Source organism: Saimiri boliviensis, chromosome 12 (genome assembly GCF_048565385.1).
Source record: "Saimiri boliviensis isolate mSaiBol1 chromosome 12, mSaiBol1.pri, whole genome shotgun sequence".
NCBI lineage: Eukaryota > Metazoa > Chordata > Mammalia > Primates > Cebidae > Saimiri > Saimiri boliviensis.
Window position 1 is genome coordinate 22,754,346 of NC_133460.1, and position 19,661 is coordinate 22,774,006.

The 19,661-nt window shown below is 40.7% G+C and overlaps 1 protein-coding gene across 1 annotated transcript in view; it reads left to right on the forward strand.

The window, feature by feature from the left end:
• The window catches only part of LOC101034959 (cyclin-Y-like protein 2), a 34,498-nt gene extending 20,669 nt beyond the window's left edge, over positions 1–13,829 (forward strand). The window contains exons 8-10 of the mRNA XM_003930251.3: positions 2,161–2,327; positions 11,762–11,924; positions 13,719–13,829. Coding sequence (XP_003930300.1) covers positions 2,161–2,327; positions 11,762–11,924; positions 13,719–13,829 — 441 coding nt within the window. The remainder of the gene's footprint in view (positions 1–2,160; positions 2,328–11,761; positions 11,925–13,718) is intronic.
• The last annotated feature ends 5,832 nt before the right edge of the window (positions 13,830–19,661 follow it).

The following is a 19,661-nucleotide window of genomic DNA, read 5'->3' on the forward strand; positions in this document are numbered from 1 at the left end:
GGAAAGAGTGCTGACATTACAGGAAGCAGGATGACTGCCAAGACAGACAGAAACATGTTTCATGTGTGTTTGAGGAACAAGCAGCAAGATGACCAGCATGGTCAGAGTGAAGAATGAGGGAAACAGTAGAGAGGAGGCCCCACGGGCAGTGCCATAGCTCACAGGGCCTTTTGGCTTGCAGGCCGTAAGAAGAAGTTAAGGTTTTGCACCAGTTTGATGGGAAACCCGTGGTACATCTTAGGCAGGGGAGTCCCATGCTCTAAATGAAGAGGCTATGCTGGCTGCTTTGGGGAGAGTAGGCCATAGCTGGGAGGCAGAGTGAAGGCAGAGAAGAGAATTAAGAAACCTCTAGGGTAGTACAGATGAGCATTGACCGACTGTGGTTCACCATGAAACCAGGCAGACTACCAGGGAAGGTAGACATAACAGGCATTGCACACAGATTGGAGCAGGGGAAGTGAAATGCACGTATTTGGCCCCAGCATCTAGGCAAATGGAAATGTATGAGGAGGTCCAATTTGTCAGCGTGAAGGCACCAGAAATAAGTGTCTATTGGCAAAGGGAACCTTGGGAGAGTCATGTCAGGGGCAGGCAGCATAGGTGAAGGAGAGATGGAAGATGAACTGGCATGAGGTTATGGTGTTTGTTGTGTGCACCAGTGAGAGGACGTGGTTGGAGAGCAGTGAGGAGTGGGAAGGGGATAAAGAAACACAATTTGGGAGAAATCTTTGGTAGAGAGTAAGAAAATCTTCAGAAAGGTGACTGTGGAAACAGTATTCTGCAAAAGTGAGATGGGGTCAACTGCACTGAGGGAAGAGTTGACATCAGTGGGAATAAAGAATTTTTCTCAAACTCACCAAAAGGGCATGTGGCATGGATGAGTGTCAGCAGATCAGCGGCTTAGCAGGAAAGGGGATGGGAAGTTGAAGCCTTGCCATGTTACAGTGCTCTCTGATTCCTATGCAGTTGAACCCAGGGAGGGAGATTCATTCTTGAAATACTTTAGAGCGCAGTTCGGGAGAAAGGGAGCAGAATCTTTAAAACATGTCATGTTCAGTAGCCATTTGTTTTTGAAAACATACTTGAGTTTGGCAGCTCAGATCTGGCAACGTTTTCCAATCGGATAACCTGCATACAAGAAATAAACTCACCTTTTTTTGATAAAAAATAAAGTTTCATCCCTTTGTTAAGATGTAAAGAGTTCAAGTAGCTTACGGACATACTGTTCTGTAGAGCACCCTCTGAGGTAACAACACCTCACAGCTCACTTTTAATCTTTACTCAGCTGTTCACTTTGCCCAATTCTTTGTGGGACCAGTGTTTGATAGATGTAAAGTAATTCATGAAATTGTCTCACAAACTGCTGGGCAGCAGGTTTAGAGGAATCCCATGGATACAGAGATTGGCAGCTTTTTCCACTTTAAAACCAACAGAATTGTTTAAGTTGCAGATGATGTATGACATAATAAATTTGTATGAAGTGATCATGAAGATGTGAAAAAGAGGGGCTGTGAGAAGGATTCTCCTTTACACATGTGTGTTTCTTACCAAATGAGTAACTGCATATGTGGAATGTTTTACAACCCCGCAGACTTGTGTCCGCCATGCTGCTCTGCACAGCAGCCACTGGGAGGCTCTCTTGACCAGCAATTTTTTAAGCTAGTGCCCCAGAAGGGTGAGTTTTTGTGATAAGGAGGTTAATATTTGCTATCACATAGGTTTTACACATTCAAATTTGACATACTTGTAAAATTCTCATCTGCTTACCAGCTAGATGTGAGATATTATATGTGGTAGGCACTTCAGGATTTATTGATCAGCTTTAATCCACACTAGGCATGTGTGTGTGCTGCCTCTTATGAGTGCGAAGGTGACAACACTGCCTCTTTTTATGATGCCCTTGGCTGAGATGGATAGTCATTCTTGTGACCAAAATTGGGCTGTAAATTTCTATGGGCAGAGTAGGTAGCAGAAGTATCTGACCTATGATTGTGATATGGCCGCTTGCCTGGCCTGATCAAGTCAAGTCTCTGTAGAACATAAGAATAAAAGGCACTTACTTTCTGGTCAAGACCACAAGGAATCAGTCATTCATAAGAGTTCTTATCACAGCACTTAAATGGAGCTAAATAAAAGGCCAGTGTTTGCTATGTTTTGCAGATTTACATAGAAAGACTTGTAAGTTATGTTTATGTCGACATTTGTCCAACCAACTGGAGGAGGATTGTCTTGGGAGCCATTCTTACTGCCTCCAAGGCTTGGAGTGATGAACCTATGTTGAATGAGGACTACTGCAGGCTCTTTGACAGTGTTACAGTTGAAGACATGTGAGTTTGTATGGTTTTTGTGAACTTTCTTTCCTTTCTTTCGTTTTTTTAAGATGGAGTTTCACTCTTGTCCAGGCTGTAGTGCAGTGGCATGATCTCGGCTCACTGCAACCTCTGCCTCCCAGATTCAAGTGATTCTCCTGCCTCCCAGATTCAAGCAGTTAAACCTCCCGAGTAGCTGGGATTACAGGCAACCACCACCACATCCAGCTAATTTTTTTGTATTTTTAGTAGAGACAGGGTCTAACCATGTTAGCCAGGCTGGTCTCAAACTCAGGTGATCCGCCTGCCTTGGCCTCCGAAAGTGCTGGGATTACAGGTGTGAGCAAGTATGTCCAGCTGTCTTTGTGAACTTTCTAACCATTTTTCAATACTTTTTGGTCCCATAAACGTAACACTTTAAGAAATATTTTAAAAGTTTACATTGTACAGATAATGGAAATGGGCATAAACATCACATTTTAGAACAACTGTTCATATTTTCATTGTTCATTGGTAGGTCTTGGTAAATTGCTATTGTAATAATCTGCTCATAAATTGAAAAATATTTTTCTGTGGATATTTTTGACAAACATTTTACCAGTGTACTACCAGAAAATAATAGTACAGTAAATATCCTTATGGCTTTTTACAAGCTGTCTGCAAGTTCCAGTCTCTTTGTAAGGAGCACATGTCTGGCCTTTGAAATAATTGTTTGGCCATTGACAGGTCTGGGGCCTGTGGACTGGGGAAAATGTATAGCTTCACCCTGACTTACACATTGTGTACTTGCCTTTGCTGGTGTTATCTCTGCTTTTATCTGAAGATCTGTTTTATAGAAACCTTGAGATACAGAATGGCCACAGATCCCTGTGTCCCTGTCCCCTCCCTCTTCAGAGTGTTGCATCATTGGGCTGATGAGTTAGAAGTTCCAGTGTTCCCCTAGGAAGTCTGAGAAACATTGCTGGAGCATCACCCAATGCTCGTCACACTCAGGAGGTTCCCGGGCACTCATGCAACCACAGCAGCACTTGAGGGGGGGGGGGGGCGAGTAGTTACCCATGAGAGTGTAAGAAATCTTGCTGAGTCATGGGGTTGGCACCAGATGGCACCAACATGACACTGAAACAAGAGCTTCATGGGTCTTTCTTCCACTCTGGCCTCCTGAGTGCTGTAAAGGGAAGGGCCTTGGAGCTGGTTGTCACTGTGAGCCAGGGAGGCATTTCCAGCAGAGGCTTTCACAGTGTCCACTAGACAGAGAGAATGGCTTTGTGGGCGACACTTAGAAAAATCTGAAAAACCACCTCTTCATGACATTTAACAGCATATGAAGATCAAGATTATGACAGGCACCAGCAAGAGGTTTTGGCTTTTTGGTTTTCTTTTTTTTTCACATTTGCCTATTACTCCAGATAAGACTGTCATTCAGAATGTATGCAGTCGCAGAGGTGGAGCCTGATGGCTGAATAGAAGTCTCTGCCAATTGTGCTCCCCACAGAAATAACAAATTTAGCAACTATCTAAATAAAAAAGCACCTCCATAAGAACTAGAAATCAGGTAAGTGATCATACTACTTGGGTTTAACTTCATATCACTGAAAGAGGCACTGAACAGTATAGAAAAGACAGTCTTGAATTGCTGATGCCACCCTGTGAACCTGTGGCAAGGAGAGCGGCTACATGCTTGGGGCAGGGAGAGCACAGCAGCTGTGGGACTTTTCCAGAACCCAGTGCTGCCTTGTCGTAGCAGAAAGCAAAACAAGGCTGAACTCACCCAATGCCCACCCACAGAAAAAACATTTAGACTAGTCCCAGCCATAGGGGAGTTGTTCATCCCAGTGGATGGAACTTGAGTTGTGAAAGCCTGGCTGCTGTGGGATAAAATACTCTGGGGTCCTTAATAAACCTGAAAGCCTGTCTAGGTCACAGGGACTGCAACTCTTAGGCAAGTCCGAGTGCCGTGCTGCACTTGGAACCAGTGTGTCTGGGGGCATGTGACCCAGGGAGACAGCAGCTGGGGCAGCTAGGGAGTATTTGCCCACCCCTCCTTCAACCCTTGACAGTGCAGCTCGCAGCTCTGACAAAGACCTGTTTCTTCCGCTTGAGGAGAGGAAAGAGGACTTTGTCTTGCAACTCGGATCCTGGCTCAGCCACAGCAGGAGAGGGCACTGGTCAGAGTCACAAAACCCCCATTTCAGGTCCCAGCTTTGGGATAGCATCTCTAGACAAACTCTGGGTCAGCAGGGAGCCTGCTAGGACTCAGTAATGGCAGGATTCATCACTTTCTGATGAAAGAGCCCTTGGGCCCTTAAGAATCTTCAGTGGTGACTAGGTGGTACATGACATGGGCCTGGAGTGAGACAGAGATGTGCTGGCTTCAGGTGTGACCCAGCACATTCTCAGCTGTGGTGGCTACAAGGAGAGACTCCCTCTGCTTGATAAATGCTGAGGGAAAAGTAAAGAGGAGTTTTCTTAAGCTTAGATACCAGCTCAGCTACAGTGAGAAGAGCACCAGGTGAGCTGTGGGAGCCCACGATTCAGGCCTTGGCTCTTGGATGGCATCTCTGGACCTACCCTGGGCCAGAGGGGAGCCCACAGCCCTGAAGAATGAGTTCCAGGGCAGGCAGCACTCACAAGCTGACTGAGAGCCCTTGGGGTATTAAGTGAACACCCGAGGTGACCTGGCACTAATCCCCAAGGGACTGCAATGATGTGTGTGGGGACCGACTACGCTGCCTAGGGAAAAAGGAGGGAAGAGCGGGAAGGGATTTGCCTGGTGGATTCAGTGCCAGCTCAGCCATGGTAGAACAGAACACCAGGTAGATGTCTAAGGTTTAGGACTGCAGCCCAGGCTCCCAGGCAGCACCTTGGAACCCATCCAGGTGTTATACCCAAGTGAGTCAAGGAATGAGCCACACTCTGAGGTTGAATTATGAGTCCTTTATTTTAGCCAGTGACCGAGAGGTGGCTAGCACCCAAAATTCTCTCGGCCCAGGAGAAAGAGTTAAGGGGTTTCTTATAGCCTAGTTTGAAAAGGGAGGGGGGAACCTAGCTGAAGCAATTTTTTCACAGAAGCAGAGTAAGCAAAAAAGTTAAAAGATAAGCTGGTACATGAGAAATAAAACATTACCAGGTGCAAGGGCTAGAGCTGTCATAAAAAGACATCCAGTTTATACATATGGGGGCTTTGGGTACTCGACAGCACCTGCATTCCCAGGCTCTGCTGGAACTGCTTAACTCAGCCTCTTATCAGCAAATGCACTCCGGGATGTGCCCGGTGTCATCCTGCCCCAGCTACATACTGCATTTACATACTTAATGCGGGGAATAACTAAAATGAAGACACTAAGGTGGAGTCTGTCTGGCTCAAGCAGCTAACATAAAGCCTGAACAGCTCTCAGCTAAGAAAGAGAGAGTCAATTTAAGCCAACAAAAATCAGGTTATCACATAGGGACCAGGGGAACTTACTGCACTTAAGGGAAGGACGGAAGCCTGGCTGGCTTCACTACCTGCTAATTGTAGAGCCCCGGGGCCTTGAGTGACATAGGTGGCATCAGGTAGATGTTACAGTGGGCCTTGTGCAGTCACAATGCTGTGCTGACTTAAGACCTAGTGCCGTCTGGACAGACTTAGTGCTGTTCCAGAGGTCGTGGCCACAGGGGTGCTTGTATGGCTCCTCTTCCAGCTCCAGGCAGCCTGGCACAGAGAGACAGACTTCGTTTGTGGGAAAGTAAGGAAAGAAGGGAGCCGTCTGCTAATGCAGAGAATTCTTCCAGGTCTTATCTGAGACCACCAATGTGGTACCTCCACAAGTCTGCAAAAACAATGACATTCTTCACAGAAATAGAAATGAAAAAGGAATCCTAAAATTTATAGGCAACTAAAAAAGCCTCAGAATATCCAAAGCTATCCTGAGCAAAAACAAACAAACCTTGAGGAATCACATTATCTGATTTCAAATTATACCTTACAGCTACAGTAACCAGAACATCATGACATTGGCATAAGAACAGACACATAAGCCAGTGTAATGGAAGTAGAAAACCTAGAAAGCAATCCGTACGTCTGCAGTGAACTTATTTTCAACAAAGGTGCCAAGCATATACAATGGGGAAATGACAGTTATTAAGTGGTGCTGAGAAAACTGGATATCCATATGCAGACGAAACTAGGCCTCTATTTCTCACAAAAATCAAATCAAAATGGATTGAAGATTTAAATTTCAGCTGGGCGCAGTGGCTCATGACTGTAATCCCAGCACTTTGGGAGGCTGAGATAGAAGAATCTCTTAAGCCCACTAGTTTGATACCAGCCTGGGCAATGCAGTGAGATTCTGTCTCTATTTTTATAATTAATTTTTCTTAATTTAAATCTAAGACTTAAAATATGAAACAAATAAAACAGTGGGAAAACTCTCTGGGATACTGGACTCAGCAAATGTTTCTTGAATATTTTATAAGCACAGGCAGCCAAAGCAAAAATGGACAGCTTAGGTCACATCACGTTAAAAAGCTGCACAGCAAAGGAAACAATCAACAAAGTGAGGAGACAACCCACAGAGTGGGTTAAAAACTATCTGACATTTGAGTGGTATTTGAAAACTATCTGACAAGGGATTAATTACAGAATATTTTAAGGAGCTCAGATAACTCCATAGGAAAAAAAAAACTCATAATCTGAATTTTAAAATGGGCAAAATATCTGAATAGATATTTCTTAAAAGAGGACACATTAGCCAGGCATTGTGACACGTGCTTGCAGTTTCAGTTATTTGGGAAGTTTAGGTGTGAAAATTACCTGAGCCTGGGAGGTCAAAGCTGGAGTGAGCTGCAATTGTGCCACTGCACTCCAACTTGAGTGATAAAGTGAGACCCTGTTTCAAAACTAAGAAGGGAATACAAATAACAGATAGGTATATGAAAAGATACCCAGCGTCAGTATCATTGATATTCAGAGAAATGCAAATCGAAATTACAATTAGAGATCATCTCACGCCACTTAAAATAGCTTCTATTTAAAAGACATTGAATAACAAATGCTGGCAAGGACATAGAGTAAAGATAAACCTTGTACACTGTTAGTGGGAATGTCATTTAAGTATAACCACTATCGAGAACAGTTTGGAGGTCCTCAGACTAAAAACAGAGCTACCATATGATCCAGCAGTCCTCCTGCTGGGTATATACACAAAAAGAAGTTCTTACTTATAGGTGGGAATTAAGCTATGAGGATTTTATACACACACACACTCCATATTAGAGATACCTGCACTCGTGTGTTGCAGCACTATTCACAACAGCCAAGATTTGGAAGCATTCCGGGTGTTCAACAGATCAGTGGCTAAAGAAAATGGTACATATACACAGTGGAGCACTATTCAACCATAAAGGAGAATGAGATCCTGTTATCTGCAACAATGTGGATGGAAATGTTGAGTGAAAAAAGCCAAACACAGAAAGACAAAAGTCACATATTCTCATTTATTTGCGGGAGCTAAAAATTGAAACAATTTAACTCATGAAGATACAGAGTAGGAGAACTGTTAAGCAAAGGCTGGTAAAAGTAGTATGGGGGATGAGGAGTAAGGGGTAATGGTTAACAGGTGCACACATAAGTGTTAGAAAGAATAAATAAGATCTAGTATTTGATAGCACAACAGGGTGACAACAGTCAAGAATTATTTAATTGTACATTTTACAGTAACTAAAAGAGTATAATTGTTTGTTTTAAGGATAGATGCTTGAGATATGATGGATACTTCATTTACCCTGATGAAATTATTACACATTGTAGGCCTGTATCAAAATATTTTATATGCCACATAAATATATACACCTATAATATACCCCCAAAAACCTTTTTAAAGATTTTCATTCAGAATTACCACACTGTATATTTATAGCTGAATTGAGGATTCTTATGACTAAAAAGAAACTGACTAGTGATGGTTGATTGCTTTTGAAAAGGGCTGCTAAATTACCACTTTGCTAATAGTGGAAACTGTGTTGTCATGGTGATATTGCTAGTAGCCATTTTAGCAAAGGATGTAACAGAAAATGAATTTGATACAAATAGAAGTACTTTGAAAGTTGCAGAAGCTAAAATGTCTTTAATCTCTACTGTTAACAGTCTTTAAACTGGTTTCTTGAAGGGAGCAAAATTTGTCATTCTGAACATATAGTTCCATTATAATGGCAGCCAAATTGTTCTCAAAACCTGCAGCTAATCTGGTGGGGCTCTAGTTCTAGTTACAAGGTCGGAGAATACGCAGGGAAATGTGCACGTTTCCATGGATGTGAGCTCCAGAAGCAGTGGTGACAAGAGGCCAGCTCCAGTTCTACACAATGGTGTTTGTGAACACAGTAGCACCAGGAGCTATGTTCTGAGCAGGAGCTATGTTTGTGATCTTTGGAAATTGAAAAACATTACAACAAAGTGTTTAATGGACATTTATCTTGTCCCTCTGCTGTTGATTATTTATAATCGTCTCTTTCTGACTGTAAATTGAACCATTTAATAATTAGTGTCTATCAGATTTTTCTTCAAATTTTCCAACATCTGTTTGTCATGTTAGAATGTATTTTCCTTCAGAAACATCACTAATTATCAGGGAAATGCAAATGAAAACCACAGTGTGATACCACCTTATTCCTGCAAGAATGGGCATGAAAAAAAATCAAAAAATCATACATGTTGATATGGATTTGGTGAAAAGAGAACACTTACACTGCTGATGGGGATGTAAACTAGTATAAGCTCTATGGAAAACAGTACTGCCATTCAATCCAGCAATCTCACACTGGGTATCTACCCAAAGGAAAGGAAGTCATGTGAAAAAGACACATGCACATGCATGTTGATAGCAGCACAATTTGCAATTGCAAAAATATGGAACCAGCCTCAATGTCCATCAATTAATTGGTAGATAAAGAAAATGTGGAATATGTACACCATGGAATACTGCCGAGCCATAACACAGAATGAAATAATGGCCTTGACAGCAACTTGAATGGAGCTGGAGGCTATTATTGTAAGTGAAGTAACTCAGGAATGGAAAACCAAGTATCATGAGTTCTCACTTATAGGTGGGAACTAAGCTATGAGGATTTTACACACACACACATACACACACACACACACACACACACACACACACACGTAAGTTAAACTGAGCAGCTTCTATTCAGAAAATTTGCTGTGCCTGTAAAGGGTATGCTATTCAACCATTAAAAAAAAAAATAGGGAGATACATATCCTGTAGGCATAGTTAGAATATGTTTATGTTTATGGAAAAACATAAAAGGTTATGAAGTGCATATATTCCTAAAATAAATTACTGATTAACTGATTATTAAAACATTATCTGATTTACATTCCTATATCCTTATGGCTATATGAATAGGAAATTAATGTTGGAAGTAGTTTCAGCTGGGTTTTCAGTTAAACAAATGAGAAACCCACATATCTGCTTATATCCTAACTGCTTTCCATACTGAAAAACATCAAGCATTCGTTGACTTAGCCAGTGGATAAAACCCAAAACTTTAAAACCAAGAAACACAAATATGTTGTTGAGGTATTGTTTTTATACAATTAAGTTTTTACAGAGATTACTGTGAAAGTGGTACAGTTACTCTAGTTTTATATTTATTTAAACATTTGACAAAGTGCTGGAGACAGTGGCTCATGTCTATAATACAGCACTTTGGGAGGCCAAGGTAGGAGTATCACTTGATCACAGGAGTTTTACCAGCCTGGGCAAAAAGTGAGATACTCTCTCTACAAAAAGAATTTTTAAAAAATAGCCCAGCTATGTGGCATGAGCCTGTAGTCCCAGCTACTTGAAAGGCTTAGGTGGATGGGTCACTTGAGCCTGGGAGGTTGACTTTGCTGTGAGGTAGGATCATGCCACTGTACTTTAGCCTGGGTGACAAAGCAAGACTCTGTCTCAAAAATATTTTTTTTTGTTCAGGACAGCTAAATAATCATGTGGCAGAGGCCTGCTCCCAGCCTGTTCTCTTCTCAGTGCATTTAACTCATCCCCACAGTCTGTTCTGGCCAGGGGTGGCCGATGCCAAACACCTTGGAGTTTCATTTCTAACCAAACTCAGGAGAAACACGTGTAAGGCTGGCACCCTACCAGAAGGCATCTCACAAAATGGGTTTAGTCTAGCCAAGATGTCTCTCTCTGATCTTTCTACCATTCGAAATGTAAAGAGTATTCTTGCCCTGTAGTAGTGACAGCTAATAAACGGCATCCATTGTTTCTGTCATTGGATCACTATTGCGGTGCTTTGGGAGTGAGCATGAAGTCTGATTTGTGCAATGGAACCCTCAAGAATGAGCTCCAAGTCAGCTGCATGAGTGCAGAAGAGGCCGTCGCCTTTCTCCTCATCTCAAACTTGGGGTGCTGGATGCAGAATGGACTGCAAACAGCTGTGCCCTCTTTGGACATTAGCATAGGAACCCACCTGCATAGCCTGTATTTGTTTCAAAACAGCATTTGGAGCCATTCTAGTAGCTGAATGTTACTATTTTTAAATAAATAGAGAAAAATTTTATGAACTGATTTTTTTTAAACTGGCTATTAAATTCATTTAGTATTGTTCAAGGAGTATCTACAAAATTTTAACCTCAATGCTTTCTTGCAAAAGAATAGGAAGTAAGTACAGAGACCCTTTCAAATAAAGAATCACTAAGAAACGTAAGTAGTATAATACTTATATACATTTTTGAAGATTATACCATAATCCATTTGCATCAGGCTTTCCAATTTAGGAATGCTGAGAGGATTTCCCCCTAGGGCAAGTTTTCACATAAATGTTAAATTGTTAAAACTGAAAACTTTTCTCTTTTGATAATCTACTGGGGTTCCAATCCATTGTCCTTGTATTTATAAGGTCTATCTACAGTTGTTATCATGGGTGTTGGAGTAAATATCATGTAAATGAAGGCATTTCTACATTCTGTACATTCATAGGTTTTATTTCAGAATGAGTTTTTATCTTCATGTGGAACTGGAACAACTGAAGACCTTACCACATGTTTGTATGTAATAAGGGTTTTCTCCATGGAATCTTTTCATGTTTTCAAAGAAATGAAGCAGCTGAAGGCTTTACCCTGTTACCTAAGATTATGTCATTTTTCTCCATGTTAAATTCGAATATGTCTTTGAAATGACACAGGAAAATCAAGTGTATTAACACATTTTTATATCCATGTTTTTTTCCAATACAAGTTTTTTCTATTTTCAAAGAGAGCTGGGAAGGTTGCATGCTTCTTGTATTTCTTCAATTGATAGGGTTCTGTCCAGTGTGAGTTCTTTCATGTGTTCTAATAAACTAGAGCACGGGATGGCTTTACTACATTTCTTACATGAGAATAATGTTTTTGAAGATAGCCCAGTGAACTAACATGGTCCTGTACTGGTTTTGTTGTGTTTCTCCTTCCCCAGAAATGAGTTGGAAAGGCAATTCTTGAAGCTAATTAATTATAATATCAAAGTTCCTGGCAGCATTTACACAAAATACTACTTTGATCTTCGCACTTTGGCACATGACCATGGCCTATGTTTGCCTGTTTATCTTCTTGACAAAGAAAGAGCATGGAAGCTGGAGGTAAGACTATGAAGTTACTAAGTGGATTTGCAGCCAGCAGTTTCAGCATCTGTGACTAAGTCATATTAAGTTGTGATTAGAAAAATGGAAAGTTTCAGCCCAGTGCAGTGGCTCACACATGTAATCCCAGCACTTTGGGAGGATGAGGCGGGTGGATCACCTGAGGTCGGAAGTTCGAGACTAGGCTGACCAACATGAAGAAATACTGTCTCTACTAAAAATACAAAATTAGCTGGGTGTGGTGACACATGCCTGTAAGCCCAGTTGCTCAGGAGGCTGAGGCCAGAGAATTGCTTGAACCCTAGAGGTGGAAGTTCCGGTGAGCTGAGATTGCGCTATTGCAGTTTAGCCTGAGTAGCAGGAATGAAATAAAAAAGATAAAGTAAAAAAACCGGAAATTTTCAAAATTAACTAATACACTGAAGAGCTTACTATCCTTTTGACATTCAATTTCCTGTCTTTTATGGTTTTATAAGGATCCACGTTATTTGAAAATTGTAGATATTATCTCTTTTATGACCATAATTAATAATATTTTAGGCCAGGCATGGTGGCTCATGCCTGTAATCCCAGCACTTCAGGAGGCCAAGGCAGGTGGATCATGAAGTCACAAGTTCGAGACCAGTCTGGCCAATATGGTGTAACCCTGTATCTACTAAAAATACAAAAATTAGATGGGCATGGTGGTGCACGCCTGTAGTCCCAGCTACTTGGGTGACTGAGGCAGGACAATCACTTGAATCTGGGAGGTAGAGGTTGCAGTAAGCCAAGGCCACGCTACTGCACTCCAGCCTGAGCAACAGAATGAGACTCCATCTGAAAAAAATATATATGTTTTAATCAAATTTAATTCATTCTCAATGTTTTGCTTTTGAACCTTTGCCCTTTCAGATAATCATACAGAAATGATTTCTTGCCATTGTATTCCTAACGATGTCCACATACATAATGCACTTACCACTCTTGACTTTTTTATTACGCAGTTTGCAAATTTATGGCATTTTCTACTGTGTATACTACAGTGCAGTCAGTCCCATGGGTTCGTTAGACAAAGCATTAGTGCCTAAGCCAAGAGACTTGCACTTAGACTGTATGAGGTTTGCGTGTCTCAAGTACTAGATGCAGGAAGTACATGGGATTTCACAGGAAATAATAATGTTTATAACTTTCATGGGACAAAGTACTATTTATGGTTTGTGACTTGGTAAGTACACAGTAAAATTACAGCTGACAAGGTTGAACATTTAAAATAGGCATGCTCTGTAGTACCCTGGAAGTATTTTTAAGTGATCCTTTTTTTATCATAATTAATGTGCAAGTGAAGTAGTGCCTTTTGATGCTTTAGTCATTAGACTTCATTGACATTCCAATACAATCCAGCACATGCCTGCCTCATTAAAATTTGCTTTGAGTATATAATTACTACAGATTGGGTAGAATTTGAATAGATTAGTAAACTTAACTTTTTGCAAAAGTTTGTGTTCATTACATTTAAGGAACAAGTGCACAGGTAACAGATGATACTGCTGTTAGAAGCCTGTCACAATACTGTGACATCTTTGGGAACTTAATCTTTAAGTAACTTAATAAAACAAGCCCCCTTTGCTCCAACAATCTAATTCTAGCCCTGAGATTACCTTAGCGAGTTGACAGAAGTTGGCAGTGTAAACCTCAGCCTAAGTAGCTGTAACTGAACTATCTAAAGAAGGCTGCATGTGTGGCTTATCAGTGGTGATTGTTAAAAAGATGGAACCCTTTTTAAAATTGTACCTCTTTTCTGTTTGACATTCTTAGGCTTTTTCAAGGATGGGAAAAGACGGAGACGTATATAGTGCTGCCAAGAACAGGTCTTTGAGTGCTGATGATTTAATTAATCTTCAGCGCGCTAAGGCCATCCTCTCCTGAAGGAAGAAATGAGGGGTAATGTAACATCTGAACCCCTCATCAAAAAAGACAGGAAAATACCACCTCTCCTGCTACAGAACTAGAAAACTTAATATTTTCAAAAGAAGAAACACCTCAATTCAAGTTAACTCAAGGACAACTAAGATCTTGTCAGGGCAATAACACACTCTTACACTCTTCTGTCCTTTTTAATGTAAACACAGTTATAGACACCACTTCAAAGTGAAGGCTCCTTCTGCCTGTGCACAGAGACTTCCTTAGTGTGTGGGCTGATAGCTGCGAATTATGTAAGGCTTTTAAAACAATAAAAGCTTTTTAAATTTTAGAGATAACTTTTCTGTTTTTTTCATATTTTTTCTCCCAATATTGCTGCACATGCATTTGGAATCAATGCAGTATTACTATTAAAACATGGGACTCAGCTGGGCATGGTGGCTCAAGCCTGTAATCCCAGCACTTTGGGAGGCTGAGATGGGCAGATCACAAGGTCAAGAAATCAAGACTATCCTGGCCAGCATGGTAAAACCCTGTCTCTACTAAAAATCCAAAAATTAGCTGGGTGTGATGGCATGTGCCTGTAGTCCTAGCTACTCAGGAGGCTGAGGCAGGAGAATCGCTTAAACCAGGAAGGTGGAGGTTGCAGTGATTTGAAATCATGCCACTTCATTCCAGCCTGGCGACAGAGGGAGACTTTTTCTGAAAAGAAAAACAGCGTGGGACTCTAACAACTCCTAAAGCCAATAGGAACAGATGCAGCATTGTCAGGGATTGAAGGGCTCTTCCTTCCTACTCCTACTTGATATGTCTTAAAGCATTTTTGTAAGTTGCCTTGACTATTCACAAGTTGGTTTAATTTATGCCTGTATTTAAGATATATTTGTTTTTGTTTGCTTAAGCTCTTCAGTTTTAAGATAATTTATTACACTTAAAATCACTCTCTGGCCACAATACTTAGTAGTATAGTGCACTAGATGGCATCTTTGAATAGTTGATTATTGTGTCTGAGAGGAAAAACACATTAGAATATAAAACTAAAAGTACCAAAAAGAAAGGATTTCCAGGAATACCATAGAATTAGAAGAGTGTTGGAGGTTTTCAAACAGTTAACAGGAAAAAAAATGTAAGTACAGAAAGTAGAATTAAAGTTTCTATACAGAGGATGACTTAAGCTTACATTTTAGTTAAAAATAAATTACTGTGTTTTTTTTTAAGAACTAAGAATCTGGCCACTCAGTTTCAGTGATTCTCACTAAATCCTGATAATATTGGTATATTTTTATTCACTTTAAATTTTTCATTTTATAAAAATTCCTTAGAATTAAGGTAAAATCTTCAACATCTTGATAAACTGCAGACTAGAATCAATGATCTGATGTAACTTAGAAGAAAAAGTCAATGATGAATCCTTATTTATAAGATGGTTTGCACCTCATTAATATGACATTAACTACAAGTTGTGACATATATGAGTGGTCAAATGTTTAAAAAACCAGTTTGGCAAAGGGACACTGGACATAAATCCTTGACTTCAAGAGTAAGGGCTGGGTGCAGTGGCTCATGCCTGTAATCCCAGCACTTTGAGAGGCTGAAGCAGGCAGATCATTTGAACCCAGCAGTTCAAGACCAGCCTGGCCAACATGGCAAAACCTCTTCTCTACTAAAAACACAAAAATTAGCTCAGCATGGTGGCAGTTGCCTACAGTCCTAGCTCCTTGGGAGACTGAGGCACAGGAATCACTCGAGCCTGGGAAGCAGAGGTTGCAGTGAGGCATGATCATGCCTGCACTCCAGCCTAGGTTACAAAAATAGTCAGTAGAATAGGGACCTGTAACATCGTTCTTTCCTTTGGCTTGAATTCCAGAAGGCAATAGAGTTATTTTGATAAATGAGAAATTGGGTCAAATTAGAATAAGAATGTAAGTGTCACTGAAAGTCAGTAGGTTCTCTGACAACTGTTATGGGGCATGGAAACTAGGTTGGTAGTAGGTGATAACTATGGCAGTTTTCATAGAGTTTGATACCTGGGAAAGATAGTTCTCTAACATAAGACTATGAAAAAGATTGACTACCAAAGCTCAAATTTACTTTCATTTTTACGATTATATTAACATTTGTAATACAGACACCAGTGAAATTTTAACTATGATTTAGTGTGAACTAAAACATTTACATCCTCATTACAAAGAAAAGACAAAGATCTGAAATATGTATTTGAAGCAAATGAAATGTCCATTTTTGTAGCATAAAAGCTGTTGCCTATTGGCAGTTCTATATAGTTTATTCTGAGATTAACTATGTAATGTTAAAGCTCAAAGTTTCTAGAGAAATTTTATCCTGGTGTTTTATTCACATATGTTCTCTTAATGTAACCTAATGCCCATACATTCCTGAAATCCAGCAACACTAAGTCTGATTTTATTACAACTCAAGGTTCAATTTTTTGATGTAGTTTTCCCACATTTCTAAATACACTATTCCTTGGTCTTAAAAAAAACATGCCAAAGCCAATTTTAACCAAAACCCAAATTACTCTTGATTCTGTAGTTAGGTTATGCAGTGTTTCTGGAAACACTTTGCTGCAGTGTGCAGATTTGCTAGTATCTTTCATCACTCAGCCCTTTTCCTAACACATTTAAGATTTCTGTGGCTTCATTTTTCCACCACACAGCATCCTTGAGTATGGAACTACTTGGAAAATCCTTTGACAGCTGGCAGAGAAATCTCCCAGTTTCTGTGCAAATTTGTAGAAAACACCCAGAATCTATCAAGTTAATGATTAAATGACCTTAAGTTTAATGGTCAGACACTTACTTACCTTCTTGGGCCCAACATCGTGCCAGCGAGCAAAGCAAAATATCTAGGAGGCCTTGAGTGAAGCCTGTCTCCTAGGACACAGTTTGCTAAGGCAATTTCCTTCTTTCTTCTTTCTTTTCTTTTTCTTTCTTTCTTTCTCTTTCTTTTTCTTTCCTTCCTTCCCTCCCTCCCTCCTTTCTTTCTTTTTTTCTTTCTTTTTCTTTTTTCTTTCTCTCTGTTTTTATTGTACTTTAAGTTCTGTGCAGAACTTGTAGGATTGTTACATAGGTATACACATGCAACAGTGGTTTGCTGCATCCATCCCTCCCCCATCACCTTCATTAGGTATTTCTCCTAATGTTATCCCTCCCCAATCTCCCTACCCCCTGCTGTCCTTCTGCTAGCTCCTGACCCCCCAACAGACCCCAGTGTGTGTTCCCCTCCCTGTATCCATGTGTTCTCATTGTTCAATACTCATTTACGAGTGAGAATATGTGGTGTTTGGTTTTCTGTTCTTGTGTCAGTTTGCTGAGAATGATGGTTTCCAGCTTCATCCGTGTCCCTGCAAAGGACACAACTCCCCCTTTTTTATGGCTCCGTAGTATTCCATGATATATATGTGCCACATTTTCTTTATCCAGTCTATCATTGATGGGCATTTGGGTTGGTTCCAAGTCTTCGCTATTGTAAACAGTGCCACAATGAACGTACATGTGCATGTGTCTTTATAACAGAATGATTTATAATCCTTTGGGTATATGGGATTGATGGGTCAAATGGAATTTCTATTTCTAGATCCTTGAGGAATTGCCACCCTGCCTTCCACAATGGTTGAACTCCCACCAACAGTGTAACAGCATTCCTGTTTCTCCACATCCTCTCCAGCAATTTCTGTTGAACTTTTTCAAACACATTTGATAAGTGACAGAACATGTACTTAATGTGAAATTTAAAGAATATCAGTTTGTGGCTTAGGATTTCTAGGGTAAAGAACAACTAAGTGGGAAAGAAAGGTGGTATAGACATTATAAGAATCTTGAGTCCAGTGAAAAATGGTTAACATTCTTTAAGAAGGAACAGGTTAGGTGACTCTTATAACTGCTGTAAGGAAGCTGAGCAATTGGACTGTGATTAGGAAAACTCAGTGATAGGCCTAGAACCTAAGGTCTTTAGTAAAATACGGGTGGTATCTCCTTCAAAAAACCTCCACGGATTCCAAAAAGAGGCTGCTGGCTTCTTAAAAATATATATTGCTTTATCCTCACCTTCTCAACTCTACAAACCTTTACCTGTCACCTGAGCTGGGGACTCTGTGTCTCCTCAGTGTGACAACTGATCACAGAGCTTCAAGTGCTTTATCCACCTCCCTTTCCAGCCCCTGCTTCACCCAAGACCCTCAGAACGCTCCTTAAACAATATCTTCCCAGCCTCACCCTTATCCTTTCTGCTACTTTGTACTGGCAGTGCTTGATGTTTTTCATTGTGACCCACTGCCAAAGCATTAGCACCAGGTTCCAGAACATGCAGGTTGTATATAGCTTGCAGGCTAACTGACCCCTTGTAATTTCCTTTATGTGAGCCCTGTGTGTGTGTTCTCTGAAACACCTGTTCCCAATTGACTGCACTTGCTGATTCTGACCTACTCGCAGCCTTAGTTATGTATTCTCAATCTAGCCTGAGGATGAGGTTGTACCCCTTCCTTCCAAAACCTATTTTCCCTGGCATTTATGCCTTGTTCTGAAAGTAACTCCCTCTCCTCTAATGGAGAGGATTCCATCTTTAATTCTAAAATCAGTCTGCTATATTCATCTCCTCCACCAATTCTCCTCTTCAGAATTGCAGTTCACCTCCCCAACTTGGGAATGCAGCAGTTTTGGTTCGGGCCTCTAAATGTCCCAGTGTTTTTGAAGATGTGATCCCCACCCACCTCCCTCTCATCAGCTAGAAGACCTTGTGAAAAATGCAGCTTCTCTAAATGCAGTGTGGCATCCTGGATTTGATCCTGGGACAGATAAAGAGCATGAGTGGAAAATCTGATGAAGTCTGGAGTTAGGAGTCATGTGCCAATACTGACTTTAGTTTTTACAAATGTACCATGTCAATACAAGATGTTCACATTAGTGGGGAACTGGTAAGGGCATACAGAAACACTGTGTTATTTTTGTGACTTTTTGTAAGTTTCTTTTTATAAAACAGCATCTTGGGTCCCATAACTAATGAATCTCCATTTTTGGGACCAAGGCCTGGAATATAAAGTTGGCAGACACCCTGAATGATTCAAATTGAAATTCTGGTTCTGTCAATTTCCTTTTATTCCTTGTCTGCACAGTTGCCTCTCCCTTGTTTCACTTACCTTAACGTGAGTTAATCCTTTAACGCTTCTGAATCCTAAGATTTAAGTCCTGTTACCTGCTTTTCCCAGATGAGAAAACTGAATAGTAAGAGGTGGAGTGTCCAGGATCACAGAGCTCATAAAAGGTGAAGTTGGGACTTAAATTCCCAATCAGCTGGCTCCCAAGTCTGTGCTTATGGCCAGAAGCTCAAGAGCTCTGTAACTAAAGGGACAAAAAGCAGCATTCTCACCAATATTATCCTGGGCCCACCTATTTGTCCACCTTTCTAAGTCAACCAGTCCCTTTGCTTCAGCATGTGGACTTTGCTCTTTTCCTCCTTTCCACTGAAGGAAAATGAGCAATGGGAAAGCATGGGGAAGATGTGCTGAGGAGAGTCCTGCACGTGGAAGGCGGAAGGTGCAGTTGCTCTTTTCTCAGAACTTAGCTTAACAGCTGTATTTTCCAGTCTGCCTTTCCCAGCTGCCTTACCATACTAATGTAACAAAGTTCATAGCGCCTGCTTTGACATGAAATTACATGCTCTCATATATTGCTAATTCACTTCTCAATAGATTTAATGTGGTCTCCCTGAAACACTAAGCTCCTAATTACAGAGTCATGTCTCCCACATACTCATGTCTCAGAATATGATGGAGAATGCTGACATACCAAGCGCTTGGTAGACTGGTGGCTAATCTTTATTTTG